Source organism: Cylas formicarius, unplaced genomic scaffold (genome assembly GCF_029955315.1).
Source record: "Cylas formicarius isolate icCylForm1 unplaced genomic scaffold, icCylForm1.1 PGA_scaffold_3__17_contigs__length_32017465, whole genome shotgun sequence".
Classification (NCBI taxonomy): Eukaryota; Metazoa; Arthropoda; class Insecta; order Coleoptera; family Brentidae; genus Cylas; species Cylas formicarius.
Window position 1 is genome coordinate 12997376 of NW_026844326.1, and position 18395 is coordinate 13015770.

General features: G+C 32.9%; 1 protein-coding gene across 3 annotated transcripts in view; it reads right to left on the minus strand.

Annotated features, from left to right (window-relative positions):
* Positions 1 to 18395, minus strand: part of LOC132699211 (probable chitinase 10) — a 53837-nt gene that overhangs the window by 15793 nt on the left and 19649 nt on the right. For all 3 annotated transcript variants that reach the window (XM_060665799.1, XM_060665801.1, XM_060665800.1), the window contains exon 2: positions 78 to 171. In XM_060665799.1, the coding sequence (XP_060521782.1) occupies positions 78 to 171 (94 nt within the window). The remainder of the gene's footprint in view (positions 1 to 77; positions 172 to 18395) is intronic.

Below are 18395 nucleotides of genomic sequence, written 5' to 3' on the forward strand. Positions count from 1 at the left end.
TAAACTTTGATCTATATTCCTTTATACGGATATGATTGCACTTTCAATTTCGTGTAATGTTACGCTGATTTACTTACCTCTTTCTCTTTGAGATGAAACAATTTGTACTAGAAGGATTACTACTATACATATAAGTATCACTGTCCTTATTTTACATCTAGCCCGTGGTATCTGAAACAAAATAATTAAAATGTAATAATAAAAATAGTTGTTTTCTAAAATTTTGTTTGGTGTTTATTATTTATTAGGAATTACACTTATAAGACGAGAAGTCTGTTAAATGAACCTTCAATAATTCTAAGCAAAGCGGAGGTCCCTGATGCAGCTCAAATTTATTTTTGGTCAAATATTCACATGGTTGAAAGCATAATTTTATGCATGTGTATAGAAATATACAGGGTGCTTCATAAGAAAATGTTAATTTTTTAACCTCTGACATTTCTGTATTCTACATAAAATGTTGCCAATCTGTTCAAATAAGATGTGTGGCCGTACGAATATAACTTGTTTGGCCCTCCCTATACTCGAAATAAGACATAGCGAGTTTCTCAACAGAACCGGATGAGTTGAATATTTCATTAAGGCTCGGCAAAAAATTATGAAATTTGGCATACGGGGTTATCGGTAGCGCCGGATCGAAAAATAATATTTGCAACGTTGCCAGGTGCAAAATTTTTCCTACGAACCCTAAAATTTATTTTTTAAAATGTAATGCCGTTAACTTTTTGTTCAATTAATCTATCTTCTTGAAATTGCTGTATGTAATAAAATATCAAATTTGTTCTAGTCGTGTAATTCTAACATTAAAATTTTTCGAAAAATCACATCTAAATGACAATAAAATCCATTTTTGCAGAAAGTTTGATCCGAAAATGCTATTTAGAATATCCCAGTTTTTTAAATGCAAATTTAATAATTTTTGAATTGTAGCACCAGCCGTAGCTCCCACGGGAACCTCGTATGTAGAGACATGCTGCAAAATATACCCTAAACACACTGAAAATGCATGCCAATGCACTAATTTTATGTTAAAATCGAGAATCTCTTAAGAGACCAGATCGAAATTGGAGCGTTCCTTTCTTGACTAGTGACCTCGTCTGGCGTAACAAAACCCCATATTACTTCAGCTGACTTCCTGGTCGCCCGGTGATTTCTGATTAATGCAGGACCGGTTTTCCATATGCATGGGCGTAGTAGATCAGTTTCACAATGATTATAGTTATTATCTAAACCCACTAATGTTGGTGCTGGAATAAGTGTACCGATGCGTTTTTTGTTGTGAATGGACGGGTCGCCATCGAAGCAAAAAATGATAGTTCTGACCGGTTTACTTTAATTAATTTCAACAAAACGGTTTAATTTAAAATAAGTGCTTGACAAAGGTTGCTGTCCCTCATATGAAAATTAATATCATTAAGTATTATTTTCTTCTGTATTATAGCTTAAACTCCTTTTATGGAGAATGTTTTATCAATAACATAAACGACATTTTCAAGAAATTCGTTATTAAACAGCGAATAAAAATGTTATTAGATTTCTTTCAGTACAGACCGGATGTTAGCAATCATTCAGGAAATAACAATTTTGTTTGTCGTAGCTCTCAAAAGTCTGTCGGGTAGTCGTTTTCTTGGGATTTTTCCTTGTAATATTTCCTTATTACCTAGGCATTCGAGCTTCTTTATTTTTATTGCATTAATTATTTCGCTCCCTATTTGCAATCTATAAAGCACTTTATCATAGAGATTCTCACTGCTGTAGAGCCATATCTCGAACCCGTTTAATCTTTTGGTTGTTGCTTCTGTCAAGGTACAAAATTTCATACCAAAAAGTAGAATAGAAAAGACATAACAACGAAAGATTCTTATTTTTGTATGTACTGTAAGGGACCGTAAATACTTACTAAACAAATAATGTTATTAATAGCTAAAAAAATTCCCTTATCCATTTAAAATGAGAACCAATTAACAAGTGAATATGGAATCATTTTTATAATGGTTTAAATCAAAATCCCTCATCCTATTAAGTACAGTGTACTCATATTTGGACATTTTTACAACTTCGGACTACACAGGATATTGAGGTTGTATGATATTCGAAATATAAAAAACCCCTTGATTTTTTTTTCATTTTTTTTAACTTACAACCCCAACATAAATTTGCTTAACGGAATACCCTGTATTTTTTGATGATCGTTAATGTTTACAGATTTTTCTCTTTTCAATGAAATACCACATTTCCACTATTAATAAATAATTACATTCAGGTATCAACCTTAAGCACTTTTGGAACGTTTAATAATATTAATAAAATAAATAAATAAAATAAATAAATAAATAAAATAAATAAATAAATAAAAACTATTCAAAATTTCGGAATTAGGAATATAACTAAGCCATATATTGATAGCCCCAAAAATGCGGCTGGTAATTCAAAATTTTATTTGAATAGAAAGGTGGACGAATATAAGAGTAAAGATATGTTTACCCTATATGAAGGAGACCTAACACCGCATGAATAAAAAGTATCTTTCGGTATAGTTCGACGCAATATTGGACTCTAACTGTTATTTAGATATAGTGTTGGTTAGTTTAGAAATAGTAGTCCAATAATACCAGAGTTCGAAATTCATATCTTTAAGGGTTTTCCCTACAGGCGAGGGCCAATTTGGGACGTATTGTGCATTATCGCATAACCTATATATGAAAGTGATGTTTATTTGGTTTATTTTATGTATATGTAGACCTAATTTCCGAACAGTATGTGGGGTTGGAAGCAGTATTTTGACTGTAACGCCAACGGAATCGATCAAATATACTATTAAAAAGTTTTTAAATTGAAAGTGAATTATATAACATTCAATACTGACAATTATGGAAAATTGTAATTTAAAGTAATTAAGGGTGTTTATTTATATTTCCGCTTAACGAAAAAATTAATAATTTGTATTAAATCGTTACGCTTTACCGAAGTCGTTAACGTAACCGAATAATTAAATTGACAAATATTTTGTACATGCCGATCGAGACAAATTTGAAGCGAAGGAAAGTTGGAAGACATCGTCGCTTATTAAATAAAATTAAAAATTTTAAGTGAAACCTAATAGAAAGTTTTCGTTAACAAAAACATCACGTCTTTAACGCAACGTTGCTGAAAAGAGCGAACCGCTTCGCGTTTAAAATAATTACGAACTTCCACGTGTCTAGCCGCTACATCTCAATTTTACAATGGACAGTACTTGAACTTGTATGTAAATATTTTTTTTGAAATTTGAAACGATTCATACAAGAATTTACTAATTTGAAAAAGCATATATTTTCTGCTTGCTATTCACAATTTAATTTCACTTTAATGGTACATTATTAACCTTTAGGCTAGTGTTGGATAATATGGTTATTAAAATATTTGTTTAGTCTCTCCGCTCTTAATTAGAAGTTTGTTCTGAACTAGTTTCATTTGTTGTCAGTTTTATTTGCGGGTTAAAAATGCTCTAGAAATGACCACTTAGATCACCTGATTGGTAGTCCTTGGATTTTTACTTCTGGAGCGTAAATTTTGAATGATGTAACATTATTTTTAACACAGTGCTTTGTCACAAGAAAACTGAATTTAGAACGTAATAATCCAACGAAAGACATAGAAAAACTTGGATCGCAAAAGCAAGTGAAATGAAATTAAAGTAAACGATAAAGTTTATTCAAATACGTAATAAGGTCTAGTATTAATCGCGTAGTGAATCATTTATGTGCATCTGCCATGTCAAACTTGACTAAATTCAATGCAAGAGAAAATTTTGGGGTTTATTTGACTTTTAATTGAGAATACGAATGAGCAAGAAGACTCTTGAAAATAGGTATAGAGAAATGTATGTAGAATTGCATCAAGTCATAGAATCAAAATTTATTGAAAATCATGAAATTGGTGTAATTTTTCTAACCAAGACGATGCTTCTAGTGTTTGAAAATTAAATCAAATGGTGAGAAGAGCAGTGTTTAAAAAAATCTTTAAATTAATCAAGATATTTAAGAAACTATTAATATTAAGTAAAGGGAAACTTGGAATAATATACAGGGTGTTCCATTCAAAATTAGGAAGTTGAATGTTGTAAGATGTTTGCGAAATAATGGAAACCATTATAGCATGCAGCACATTAAAAAACAATTCTATAAAATAAACTATTATGGTGATATAATAACGAGCTATCCTGCAGAGGGAAAAACGGGAATTTAATTCCTCAAGCGGTAATAGACAACGTTATATAAAATATGCCCAAACAATTCTAAGAGTTGGGTACATACCGGGCAGAGTATCTTTTTCTGTTCTAAAAATTGTTTTTTAATGTTAAGCATATTTTGTCATACTTTTGACATGATAAACCCTATTTTGGAATTGTCTGCTTAATTCGGATAATCCACCGTGCCCATGAATCACCCTGTATAATATCTGTGATTTATGTCAAAAACTACCAGAAAGTCTGAAATTACACCATCAAGAAAAAAGGAAAAGGAAATTACATTGTTTGTAGCAAAGAGAAAACAATTGCTCTTAAAAACTACTAGTTTCAAATTCCCTTTATTCACCTCGGGGCATGAATGAAATTGTGACGTCGCCACATAAAATTATTTTTTTTTACGTTCCATTAACATAATTTGATCTGATCAAACCAGTTGTCGTTTTGATTTGGTAATGAGCGGAAAAAAGCTACAAGCCGATAGCCTAAGCAACAACGAACATTATTCCGTTGTGTTGTCGCGTTTGGTGGGTACTTGTATTATTTTTCTTTATTGTCTTGAAATGGCAGGTGAAAGTTGCCGCTAAACGTTTGGTTAACTTCGCACATGACTCGATTAGTTGATGGCGATTAACCGATCGAACTGTGAAGTAATATCGATGTTGTTAAAGTCCGTTTCAGATGTTTTCGTTGATTTCTTGTAAGCGAAAAATATGAAATAACGTTCTCTTAGTCTAGAAACCTACCAAAGGGTATTAGCATTAATTTTGAATTTTTACCATACATTTATTTTAATAGCATATTACAATGTGTCACGAAATAAATATTAGTTTTTGATATAAAATTAGTTTAACCAATAATTTCATCGTAGTTTAACATCAATAGAAAAAAATGATCATAATAATTTCAATTGTTCCATTTTAAAACAAAGGAAATCTTCAAACGATAAAACGATTCTTCATCTTCTTCTTCTGGAATTTTTCTGAAAATTGCTTGGAATTCCTAGGTAACCATCAACTAACGACTAATATGGATAATAATAAAACTTCTTTATTTTTTTTACAAAATTTTCTAAAAAATTTCCGATTTCATGTCATTGCTTTCATTTTGGACAATGACATTCACATCCAATTAAATATCCCTTCATTTTATGCAACAAAATTTCAAGATCAAATTATCAAAAAATTTGCTTATGACTAAGTTTTATATGATCAAAAATAATATGTTTTGACAAGAAAAATCTAGAAACAGAGCAAATGATTTCTTAACCATTTTTATTGCATTAGATCCTTAATTCGTTTTTATGGGGCAGTTGAATATATTTTTCGCGATTCAACTGCTAAAAATAAAATTATTTGTTAACACTGTTGCATTATTATCATATAATTTGGTGTTTCGACAAAACAAAAAGAAATGGTGATAAAAAAAAACTGGTGATAAAATGCTGGTACCCTCTAGGCAGTTGCAACACTTCGATTGCCTACTTGCTATATCAATAATTATTGAAGCAAGTCTTTTATCATAGTGTGTGTTGAAAATGGTTAGTTGTGACAGAGTACTCTGTATTTAGATTATTATATAGTAGTCATCAAAGTGGCAGCATATTTCTGCTTCTGTCGAAGTCTCCAGTGCCACACTTAAAATGAAGCGTCATTTTAACAAAAAAAAAAAAAACTTAAATATCAAGTACCCAAAGAAATGCCGCTGCATAGAATATGGTGATGTTTTCATATATTCAGTGATTTTTAGACCAATAACATTTAATTAAAAGATCGTTTTCGCGTTTTAAATAACTCATAAAAGTATTCGTTGACACAGATTTTGCCAGATATGAAAAGTCGTTGCCCTGAAAGTAGATTTTGGTACTAATTACGTAACCTTTTTCTCATATTATATCTGTCACCGACAAAAGAACACTCCCAAATGTTGCTCTTAATGTCGAATATGTCGGCTGCGGATAATGTGACAGATAGTAAACCGTAGCACACACCTATTAGCGATACTTTAATTTATTTGCGGTCTAACAAAAGACATCGTAAATTCCGTAACATTTTCAACAGATGGGATTTTCATTTAATATTTGTAATAAAAAGTTTGCATGACCGCAGTTATTATTACTCAGAGTGAAGTATCTAATATTTACGAAAAATGAAAGCTTTACAAATAAGCAACGTCATTTGAATTCAGTTTTTTTTTATTCGTATGTTATTTCAAGAAAATAAAATAAAATAACTTTGAGATAATTTCTAAGCGATATACCTTCTACCATATATATTTTCAATTTTTGATGAATTGTCCTGTGCACTTAAATAGTGATATCATAATCAACTTATTATATTTTATTTCAATCGTTTAAAGTTTCCACTCCACTAGCATATTTACAGCAAAACGTCAAAAGATATTTTCTTTCTACCCTCTATTACAAAATGCACAATTATCAGCTTCTTTAATAGAGCGACAGCTCTTATGGGCCACTTCGGATATTTTCGGTATTTTAGTTACTGGTTTGGAAGCGATCTCGTTGATTAGATAGAACGACTTAAGTGGACAAAATTTACACATATCGAAAGTCTTTAGTAGTCTATCATATAACCATATTTAATAAAGGTCTCAATGTGCCAAGCAATTTCTTGTGTCGATAGTACGGAACAGAAAGCAAAATATTTCATATAATGACTATTCGTCGGAGGTTTTGACATAATACTTCAACAGTATGATTGGCGAAATGTCAAAAAGTTCGATTCAACAACAATCGAAGAAGGAGGAATCCAGAAGTTTTTTTGCTTTTGCTGTTTGCTGTCGAACTAAAAATAATATCTTCTATTATTTGAATGATTGATGTTTGCTGACCCTAGCATCCTTTAAGGGTTGCTTGGTTATAACGAAATGTTTCTAAATGTAAAATTTTGAGTTTCACTAGCAACTTTCATACAAAACTGCATTTCCACAAGCTTAATAATGTCACAATCCCTAGATCCGTTGTGTTTGACGGCGCACTCTCATTTGTTGAATATATTTCTGGCATAGCATAAATTGTAGTATTTGTTAAGCGCACCGTTGCCAGTCGTAGCATCGCTGGTGTCACGATTCATCTATTAACGAACGAACATGTTCTGCATTGAAATTGGAGTTGCTCCTTGCCACATTTCGCTTTACTTGATGGTATAAATACCATCTCGATAGCGTCAAGCTCACAGTGAGCATAAAACATCTATCTCGTATTTCGCAACTATTTTTTGAATTTTATATTTGTCTGAAATACCTACATTTACCAGAATGATAGGAGACGTTGTCCTTAACAACATTTTTTGAATGAACAATTGCTTGGCAAGTTCCATGGCCAGTCACTGGAACGGAAGTTTCACATCAAGTCTTATTATATTAAATATAATCCTCCATCACAAGATCAATTTATTCCAGCAACCATTTTGAACAATTTTAAGTACAAATTACAAGAAAGTTAGTGAGCAGTGTGGTATATATCACTTAACTGGTTATATGTATTTCGATGCGTCTAGTGGGTAGACTATAATAAGAAAGACATTGTTATTATATTTTGGCTTCTAGATAGTAATTAAATCTTTGTTATTGCAATTGACGCTAACATTGTTGGGAAATAATTGATTACGCACCGATCTAGAGTGCGGAAAACGCCACTTTACTACACCAGTTTCGTTTCCCACAAATCCGAGCCACTTCGGGCATTTCCGGGGTTTTACCGCACGGGTTTGGGAGCAATCGGATGTTTTCGGCGATATTTCCCACACTTTGAATTTTGGCGTTTGTCAATTCTGACAGTCATGTCAGTGAATGTATTCTTGTTGTTTTGCGAAAATGTACCCAAAAACTAACGGTCGTAGAAAAAGCGTAGTATGCAACACGTTCGGTAAACTTTTTTTTCTACTCCCGTCTGTAAAATTCCTAATTACCCACCGATCTAGCGTGCGGGAAGCGTCGCTTTACCACGTCAGTTTAGTTTCCCACGAATTCGAGCCACTTCGGACATTTCCGGGATTTTACCGCACGGGTTTGGGAGCAATCGCATGTTTTCGGCGATATTTCCCACGCTTTGAATTTTGACGTTTGTAAATTCTGACAGTCGTGTCAGACATTTCCAGAATTTTACCGCACGGATTTGGGAGCAATCGGATGTTTTCGGAGACATTTCCCACGCTTTGAATTTTGACGTTTGTCAATTCTGACAGTCGCGTCAGTGGATGAATTCGTGTTGTTTTGCGAAAATGTACCGAAAAACTAACGGTAGTACAAAAAGTTTAGTATGCAACACGTTCGGTAAACTTTTTAACTCACTCGTTTATTAAAAACTCGTGAGTCAAATGCCGTTTACCGCACTTGTTGCATTCTACACTATAATTCACCCGTTGCTTAAACACTCGCTCCGCTCGCGTCAAATTGCGTTTACCGCACTTGTTGCATAATACACTATATTATTATTATTATTTTAACCATGGCATTTTGAAGTTTGTCAATTCTAACGGTCACGTCACATGTCACACGATAGGGAATATATTCCTGGTGTTTTACAAAAATGTACCCAAATACTAATGGTCATAGAAAAAGTATACGCTCACGAGGTTAGGTTTCACTATTACCGACCTTTCAATTTATCCAATAAATTAGCAACGGGAAACTATGCCACACAATATCTTATGCAGCACTTAAAACGCCAATCGACAACATTTATCAAAACGTATTATGCCACACCAACATCGTACTTCACATGTTTGGAGGCTTGATCTAGTTTAAACAATTACTATATTTTTCTCTACAGCATTGGGTTGGGTATAGCTTGATGAATCACGATTTTGCGACGTCGCCCCAAGTTATTATACGCCTTGAGCTCTCATATGCATAACGTTTCGAAATGTTAGTTCCAATAAATCAACGGACGAGAATAATCATACAAAACAGGTTTTATTGAGAAGGGCGCTCTTTAATACGATAAAAAAGGGGCTCTACGCAGGGTCCGGAAGTAATACCTGTTGATGTACTTGATCACTCGCGCATTACGCATTACGCAATAACGATAATAAAATACATAGTACGCCTATAGTTTTAATTAACAAGTTATCTCGTCTTTTATCTGACCGAATGGTCACGAACCACTACCCACCAAGAATGTATAACCATTCTGTTGTATACGCGTTTCCCCATTCAGAAATTTAATTGCTGTTCCTTTATTTAAACTTAAACAGAAGATTCATATCGAAATATTACCTACTTATAAAGTCAATACAAATGAAAAATATACCGTTACCAATAATTTAGGTACAAGCGCTATTGTGGCAATCGTCGATGAAGAAATAATTATCCCTTTTAAAGCAAATATTTAACTAAGCTCTCTTCGTCAGCGGTATACACATTTTATGGAGATTTTCATAAAAATCTCAACCTTCGCATCGTTGCGAAACAAAAATTGCGGTCACAACCTATGGACAAAGGAATATAAGAGTGAAGAACGAATTTGGCTTTGTTGCATATTAGGTAACGAACCGGTGCGTTAATTATTTTTTCTGGCCCCTATTCTATTCACTTTAAGACGTCAGCTTCGATGCCTATGGTCGCGAGTCATTTTGGACATTTCTGGGAAATTTTAGTTACAGGCGATAGTATTTTCCCAGTTACCCGGTGAATGTAGCCAAAAAAACTAGTAGCAATGGAGAAGAAGGCTTCATTAATTAGGAAGTCGCTCCGCTCATGTCAAATTGAACTCATGACTAAAATTGCCTTTAAAAAATTGTCTTTATACTATACAGTCACGACTGCAAATACTTGACTGAAAAAGAAACTAACCAAACCTGTCTCTGTAAGATTGAGTGAATTTTTTATTTTCTTAAATATCCGAAACGGCTTCTGACCCCTCATGACATATCGATGTTTCTATCTCACGCCGACTTCTCAAAACTTTGGAAAATGTCCAAGTTACGACACCAATCACTAAATTTGGAATTGAAAATCGCAATTTACAATCTCACCGTAAATTTTATTAATAAACATAAAATGAAATTTATTTAAAATTACATATTATTGCGATTTAATTGGAGTTAAGATCTTTGATTGATTTGCTGTTGAAATTTCCAATTTGACCAGTTTCCAAGTCTTGTAAAAAGTAAACCAAATTTTGCAATGGGGGTTTTAAAGGTAGTATATTTTAAACGCAATATCGAAGTAAATTCTGAAATTGCATTTAATAATCAAATTTGAGACAAAAAAAATCAAGCTGTATATTTTTTAATTAAAAAAAAACATTTTTATGGATATAAAAGTGGATAGCTCATATATCAGAAATATTAACTAGTTGTTTTATAACATATTATAGTGGATTAGAATATGATAACTACGTGTAAATGATGGACGTGTTTGAACAATAGCAGCTCTTAAAATTAAATACCAGAATGTAGGTGGGATAAGGACAAAATTGCAAGAATTTTATTTATCTGATCGATCTGATCTGATAAATCTGATCGAGAGAATGTTTTGTGCGTTTGTGCGTAAGTGACTCTTGGTTAAATGGCGATATTTCGAATTCTGAATTTATTGACACTGGGCTAAGTTTATCCGTTAGATAACCTCAGAAACTTGCGGTTATCAAACAAGAGAGATGGTGGGAGCATTTTTACAACAGTAATGAAAAAATTTGACTAGGTGGAACATTTTAATTGGAGTGGCGATGGAATGTGCGAAGATCTTTGGGTGAAGCAAGTGTTGAAAATCTCACTGCGTATCTAAATAAGATGCCTAGTATTATGCAGGTGTGTTCTACAAAATAGTGTGTTATAGTGGGGGATTATAATGCATCAAAATAAAGTAGGTATTTGACTGTAGTGGCAGTTATTATGTACCTTCATTTATATCTGCTTCATACGGTGAGTTAATGATAGATTCTTTTAATTTGACTAGTTTTGATCAACTTAAAGGCGTATCCGATCCTCCGGATCCTTTCGTAAGAAAAAGAGTAACTTAACAAAAATGTATTGATATTTCAATTGAAACAAACACATTAGAATCTTTTAAGATAAAATTGAATTTTGAAAAACTTAAATATAGATATGCCAATTATCATGTAATAAATGGCGAGTTGTGACGAGTGTCGTGGGTAAATGTTTTCAATGATCTAAAAGTTGATGACTGTGTCCATATCCTTTATGACAAAATTGTTACTATAATGTGCCCAAGTAAAACACTACCAATAGGTATCCGATTTGGTATGTCTCAAGCACTAAGGAAATTTTAAAGCTGAAGTATAAACTACACCAAAGATGGCCAAAAAAAAAAACAATCTTATTCATTATGACACTATTTCTGAACTATGGAAGGGAGTTAGGGCAGCGATAAGTGTGGACTATAAAAATTAGATCATAAATTTTTATAAGTAATAAGAGGAAAGTGAACATGCCAAAGATTGTAAGGTGTAGAATGGCACTTATAATAGGGACGCGGATATCTGTGAAACGTTTTCTGCTTTTTTTCTAGTGTTTATGAGCCAGAAACGACTCTTGCAAATATTCCATTGCTGGAAACGCCATGTGACACAGTTATTTTAAAGTCCATTTCTGAGGAACAGATTAGAATTGAGCTAAACAAACTAGATATAAACAAAGGCCCTGGGCCACACAAATTGCCTCCGATATTTTTTAAATCTTGTACGGAATCTCTGCTGCTACCGCACTTTATAATCTTTAATAAAAGTTTATCAGGAGGGAACTTCCGACCATTTGGGGATGTGCCAAAGTAGTACCTGTTCATAAGAGTGGCAGTCAGATTCATATCACAAACTGCCGACCCATATCAATTCTTTCTATTTCATGGCAAATTCTTGAGGAGATTATAACAATTATAACAATTATTTTTTAAACTTAGGTACATTCTTAATGAAACGCAGCATGGTTTTTTTAGTGTATGTTCTGTATTCTCAGGATATGTCTGAAGCGTTAGATAATAGAATTCAAATGGATGCTGCAGATACTGATTTCTCCAAGCCATTCGATAAAGTACATTATTCTACAATGTTAGTAAAACTTAAAAACTTCGGTGTCCAGGGTGCTCTTTACAAAACTCTTCAATCATACATTAGTTCTAGGACCCAGTTTGTTGAGTTAAATAGGACTAGATCTAAATCAATTGATATCACGTCTGGTATACCTCAGGGAACGCACTTGGTACCTATTCTGTTTTCTTTATTCCTAGCGGGCGAGGGTAAATGTTTTCGTTTTCGTTTTCGTTTTCGCAAAATTTATTTCATATGCTGATGACCAAAAGGTGTTTGTGCCTGTCATGAGCATCGACGACTGTCGCAAGTTTCAGGAGAACCTTGATGACGACTACTGCTTAAGAAACCGATTGTTTTTAAATATTGACAAATGTTTCTATCTGAAGATCAATAATTTAAAAAATTATGTAGCTTTTGATTATAAATTCCATGAAGTAAGTGTTAAAGAACTAAAGCAGATCACGGATCTTTGAGTAACTATAGACACAAAACATATTGAAAACATAGTGAAAAAGTCTTACAGAAACTTGGGTTTTATTACAACGGTTAACAAATAATTTAGTCGCTGGTCATACTCTATAGTGCCTATATGCGGTCGCATCTTGAGTTTGCCAGTGTAATATGGAGTCCCCAATATCACAAGTATGTAAAGAGAATTGAAAGGATTCAAAAAAAGTTTATTGCTCTCGTGAACTTTCCGTACAACCACAATCTAATAGGTGTATCATATGAAGCAAGCCTTGACTTCTATCATACGTTGAATTATCTGTTAGCCGAATAATATATAGCTACATTTTTTGCACAATATTGTTAATAACAGAGTAGACTGTCCAAAACTGTTGGAAAAATTATCCTTCAATGCTAGAGTGGTAATGACTAGAACGCCTACTTTATTCTATGCGCATAAATATCGTTCAAATTTAGAAAGCAACTCACCAATATCTCTTTTGCAAAGAAATTATAACAGTTACAAGCAATAAGAGTGTTTCGCTTACTCTTTTGAATTAAGATAAATGTACTTTTTACAAAACTTCTGGATTCCTTCTGCGTCGGTTATTGTTGAGTCGAACTTGCTAACGTTTCTTCAGAGCTTGACTAAAACAGTTTCAGTTAAGCTCTGAAGAAGCCAACAGAATGATTGACGAAACGTCAGCAATTTCGACTCAGCAAAAACCGACGCAGGAGGAATCCAGAAGTTTTGTAAAAAGTAGGTATTACAGTAGCCTGTGGAAGTTTCTTTGAAAAGATAAATATACTTAGTTTTAGTGTACCTTTGCAAATGGTGACGTTAGTTCGTCATGTTAGGGTACCTTTTATATATTAAAAAAAAAACATTCCATTGCAGATAATACACACGTCTCCATAGCAGCTGTATATCATTCGTCAGGTACTAACTCAACTACATTTAAAATAGCAGTAATGTACCCAAAAACTTATCGCCTATAGTATAGAATAGTACGCGTCACGCTAATAAACTTCTTCAGTCACTCATTTATTCAACATTCGCTCGTGACTAAAATTACCGTTTTTCAAACTTGTTGCATATTATCAATATATTGTTTCATGTAATTAATTATATCGCTTTATATTATGACATTTTTCGCCAAGATTATGCAATCTACGGAGGATTAATTAAAGACTAAATATGCGCCGATTATATTTTTTAACATTTAAGCTCAAACGTCGCCCGACCATCTACATGTTTCTGACATTAACGTGCGCTTCTACTGACGAAAGAATAATAATTGTGGAGCTTGTCTCCAGTAATGCATAAATTCCGTTGACAGTCACGCGCCTAGATAGTTAATCGGTTACTTAACGATGCCTAGCCGTGCAAAACCCGTGGTTGAGCAATGGCGATTTTTTTTTTCAAAAGCCCGACAAAATATACCGTACGCTGGCGTTATTAAGTTCCCAAATATCAAAAGAGAAATTCCATTCAGCAAATACCGCGTCTATCCCCTTAGCAAAAGTTTTTCTTTTCCTTTTGAAGTTTGCTTCATTGCTTACTACCACACGCGACCACAAAATAAAACGATCTAGCAAAAATTTACGGTTTATTTATTTCAGTTTCACCATCTCAACGACGCAGCTTCTATTGACAAATGAGCTGATGCAAACTTAAGAAAATTTGCTGGACATAACCCTTAAAATATAGGCGATCAGTCTCGAGCAAAAATGTGTTTAAACATTCAATAATAAAAATTAATTTAATTAATAATTAAAATTTGTAACTATTGCGAAGAATTTGGTTGTTGTATTGGATACTCAGCTTCGATTTAAGGAACATTTAAAATCTATTTTCAAAATAACCTACTGCTCACTAAAGATGCTTTATAATACCAAGCATATACTGCGCAAAAGTTTGATAAGAAACTTATGTAAGTAATTTGTCTTGCCTAATTTTAATTTTTGTGATTGTGATTTAATAATTGGTTTTAGCTTGGATCATGAGAGTAGAACCCGAATACAAAGAGCTCAAAACTCATGTCTCCGTTGTGTCTATAGGATCCAATAATTTGATCATACTTCTCATCTCTATAGCGATATAAATTGGCTGAGTGGATGGATGTTCGTAGAGATCTACATTTTAGTTGTTTTTTAATTAAAATTTTAATTTTTATTATTTAATATTTTTTTATATTATATTATCTAATATTTCGTTATAACGTACATAATTTCAATATTATATGTACTATTAAACTTACAATGCGAACTGCGAAATACACTTTGGCGGGACACCTTGTATATAAATAATTTAGAATACATATCGGACGATGTTTTGATAGTCCCTGTCCCACGTTAATCCTATCACAAACAATGAGAATCCCTAAGAATCTGTCTTTACTACCTGCTGATTACGATTCGAAGATATGATCCAATCAAACGTAAGGCATTTGCTCCTTTACCCAATCGAAAGCTTTTGACAAATTCAAACTTAAGTGACCATAGTATACGGATAACCTGATATATTGTTCTAATTGTTTTAGGCCCGTTATACATTAAAAATGTACTATATTATCATAAACACATCAGGTGGACATGTTGGGTTTAGACTCATGGTGGAGACTGATGCATCACCTAAACAAACTTCTTCTGCATTAGCATTAGCACTATTTGCAATAGTGAAAGGCCTGTTAGTACCAGAAACTATATGATTTTTTTAATTTAAATCACGATCTATCAAACATAAACAATTGGCTTTTTCAATAAAAACGTTAATATTTCTCATCCATAGACTATCTGAGTCACCCTCCGTGATGAAAGTACCGTTAATGAAGTCGGATACGAATATTTGCGGTATTCAAATACAATAACGAAATCGATAACAACACGCCATAAATTTTAATACGGTCACAATATTAAACCGCCTGGCTTTGCGTGATTGTTATTTAAAACCAGATATGCTTAAACTTTTACTTGTTTTATTCCACTTCGCTGAAGTAAACTGCCTTGAACACTTATTTTATTTTTATTGTGCATATTTATCGCCGTTTCTGGTTTGATTTTACAAGATAAGTGTTTTGGTTTTAAGTAACAATGGATACGACGACATTTACGACGATTTTTAAATAACTTTGAGACTTTTGTATTAGGGAGTCAGAAATACAATGTGCGCTAAAAAGCAGAGAAAATAAAAATGCAAATTCTATATACCTTACTGCCTTTAACATAAGTTATCACATCAATTTGAATTAACAGATTTCTAGATACTTCCAAAAATAATTCTATAATAAAATACAGATTAATCTTCCATACTAGACTTTCAAAATATATGATTGTATTATTTATCTAATAAAACAATTTCAATATTCCTATTTTGTTAAAAAAATCGTATTTCCGGCACAACTTGGCAACAGGGTGAACTTTCTGGTTGGTGATGTGCAACGGATTTACTAGCTTTCTTCGAATTCATATCGAAAATGATCTAGAATTATATACGGCGTTTGCGCAAAACTTTTTTGGGGCCTGTAATTTCAAGGTAGAGTATATTTTAGAGAATTCCATAAGTAATCCGAGAATCGTCCAAACCACCAAGATACGTAACATTATTTCTAAATTAAAAGGTCTGCCTGGGTCCTCATTAAGGTTGTGATTGTGATGCACGCCAAAAAGTCCTGGTTAGATAATATTTGAGTTATTATTACCGTCCGTGATTTGTGTATTGTGTGTATTATTATGGTTTGGGTGTTCTATTGTATGAAATGGGAAATATATTGTTTATTTTTTTATTATTAATATAATAAGGTAAATAGAAAATAATTTAGGTTAAATTAAGTAATCTTCTTGTCCATTTCTGGATGAAGCATATTTCTCAGATCATTGAACTTGCGAGAGTTGTGTACATTCGGGCTGTTTGATATTAAATGAACGAAGATGGTTGAAAATGTTTCTGCATTGTATTCCCTTCACCAAATGGTAGGAGATGCAACATGTTGAAACTAAACAACCAACAAACAATACGAAACAACTGATCACGAAACGGGCGAGAAAAGTTGCAAATTAATATTCTACGGAGCCGATGCTCCTAAAATTTACTTTTGTGGTATGCAAATATAGCAAATGTTCTACTTTCTCAACAATGGAGAACTGGGTGCAACTTTTTATTACAGCGACGAAGCGGAAAATATATTGCGGCGTATTTATTAGAAAACGAAAGTGGTGCTACAATTCGCGGCGTATATAATAATTGTTAAGTCCTTGGAGTTCGATTAATGGAGCTTAATGGTCGCATCGTGTGGCGTTCAGTTTGACTATTCATGCTCTGTATACCATACATTAACCGCTCTAGAACTTCTACATAACCATCTGATAGCTACATGATAAAACAATCTAAAATGCACATTTAAAAATAAGGTTGCGATAGCGATTAACTGCAATGCACAAGACGATTTCTAAATTAACATTATACATCTGCTTTTAATAAGTAAATGACCATCGGACTAACACTTTTAAATACGGAACAAGCCTTTAGCTAACATCGGTAAATGAAATTATTTTCATGTTCATATCCAACTGAACGTGATCAAACCTGTCGATTTGATCAAAAATTTCGTAGTACCTAACACAGCACAAAAATATTTGGTATAAACTGTACAAAACCAGATGATATTACAAACTACAAACCTAAATTATTGAAAACTTTTCTAGCCTATTCTGTACCAATTGTCTGTAAAAACGCTAGAAGTTTAAATATATTAATGAATATATTACTGAAATTATATGCTATCTACTTGACTTTTTGGGAACTACCATCATTTGGTACTTTCCACAATTGATTTGCTTTAAGAAATGATTCTGCTCTGTTCTGCAGATAATGGGCATACAAATAATATATTGTGTAAAGTTTCACTCTTGCATTACAGACGGAACAAATTTGAGTAGCATCGAAATGTAGGCAATCGGGTGCTAATTACATTTTTCTGTGCAACAGCTACATCTTCGTTGAAAAAAGCATTGCATTTTAAAAATCAATGCTTAATTTTGATTACCGAGCATACTCACGTTCATGTTTTGGGATAACAGGCTGCCATATTTTTTTACGGGAGTTTTTTGTTTAGTTTCTATCCAATATATCTACATATTTAATAAAACAGTTCTTTTCATTAAACCATTTTCGATCTATTTGTTAGCAGAGAAGAGAGATTTACTAACAAGACAAACATGTCCTTAAACCTTTATCACTATTCAGGTCTGTTTCGACAGTTTCTTCGGCAAAAAACTTGCAAATAACGTGCAAATTATTCTTCTTCTTCTATTGTTCCTACATATTGGAAAATCCGAAAGTGATGATATACATAAATAGAAGATTAAAAATGTTTATTCTAATTCGTTGCCGCCTTGTCTTCTCGAGCTTCAATCTCCCTAATAAAAGATACAAATATACATTTTTTTAAAAGATTTAGTGTACTCCACTAACCACATATTGTCGATTGACACTTAACCTATAAATTCGTAAGAGCGCCAATTCCAGCTCGAGTGAGATTTATTACAAAAGATTTTTCAAAATTTTACTTACAATTTTGTACAAAAAACTATTTCCGATATTTATTTATTGCGGATGCATTTCGCAACCAGCCTGAGAGTTCAAAAGCGCAGATGCAAATAATCCTCTCGTAATCCAATGACCTAAAACCCAAATGCATGCGTTCATTG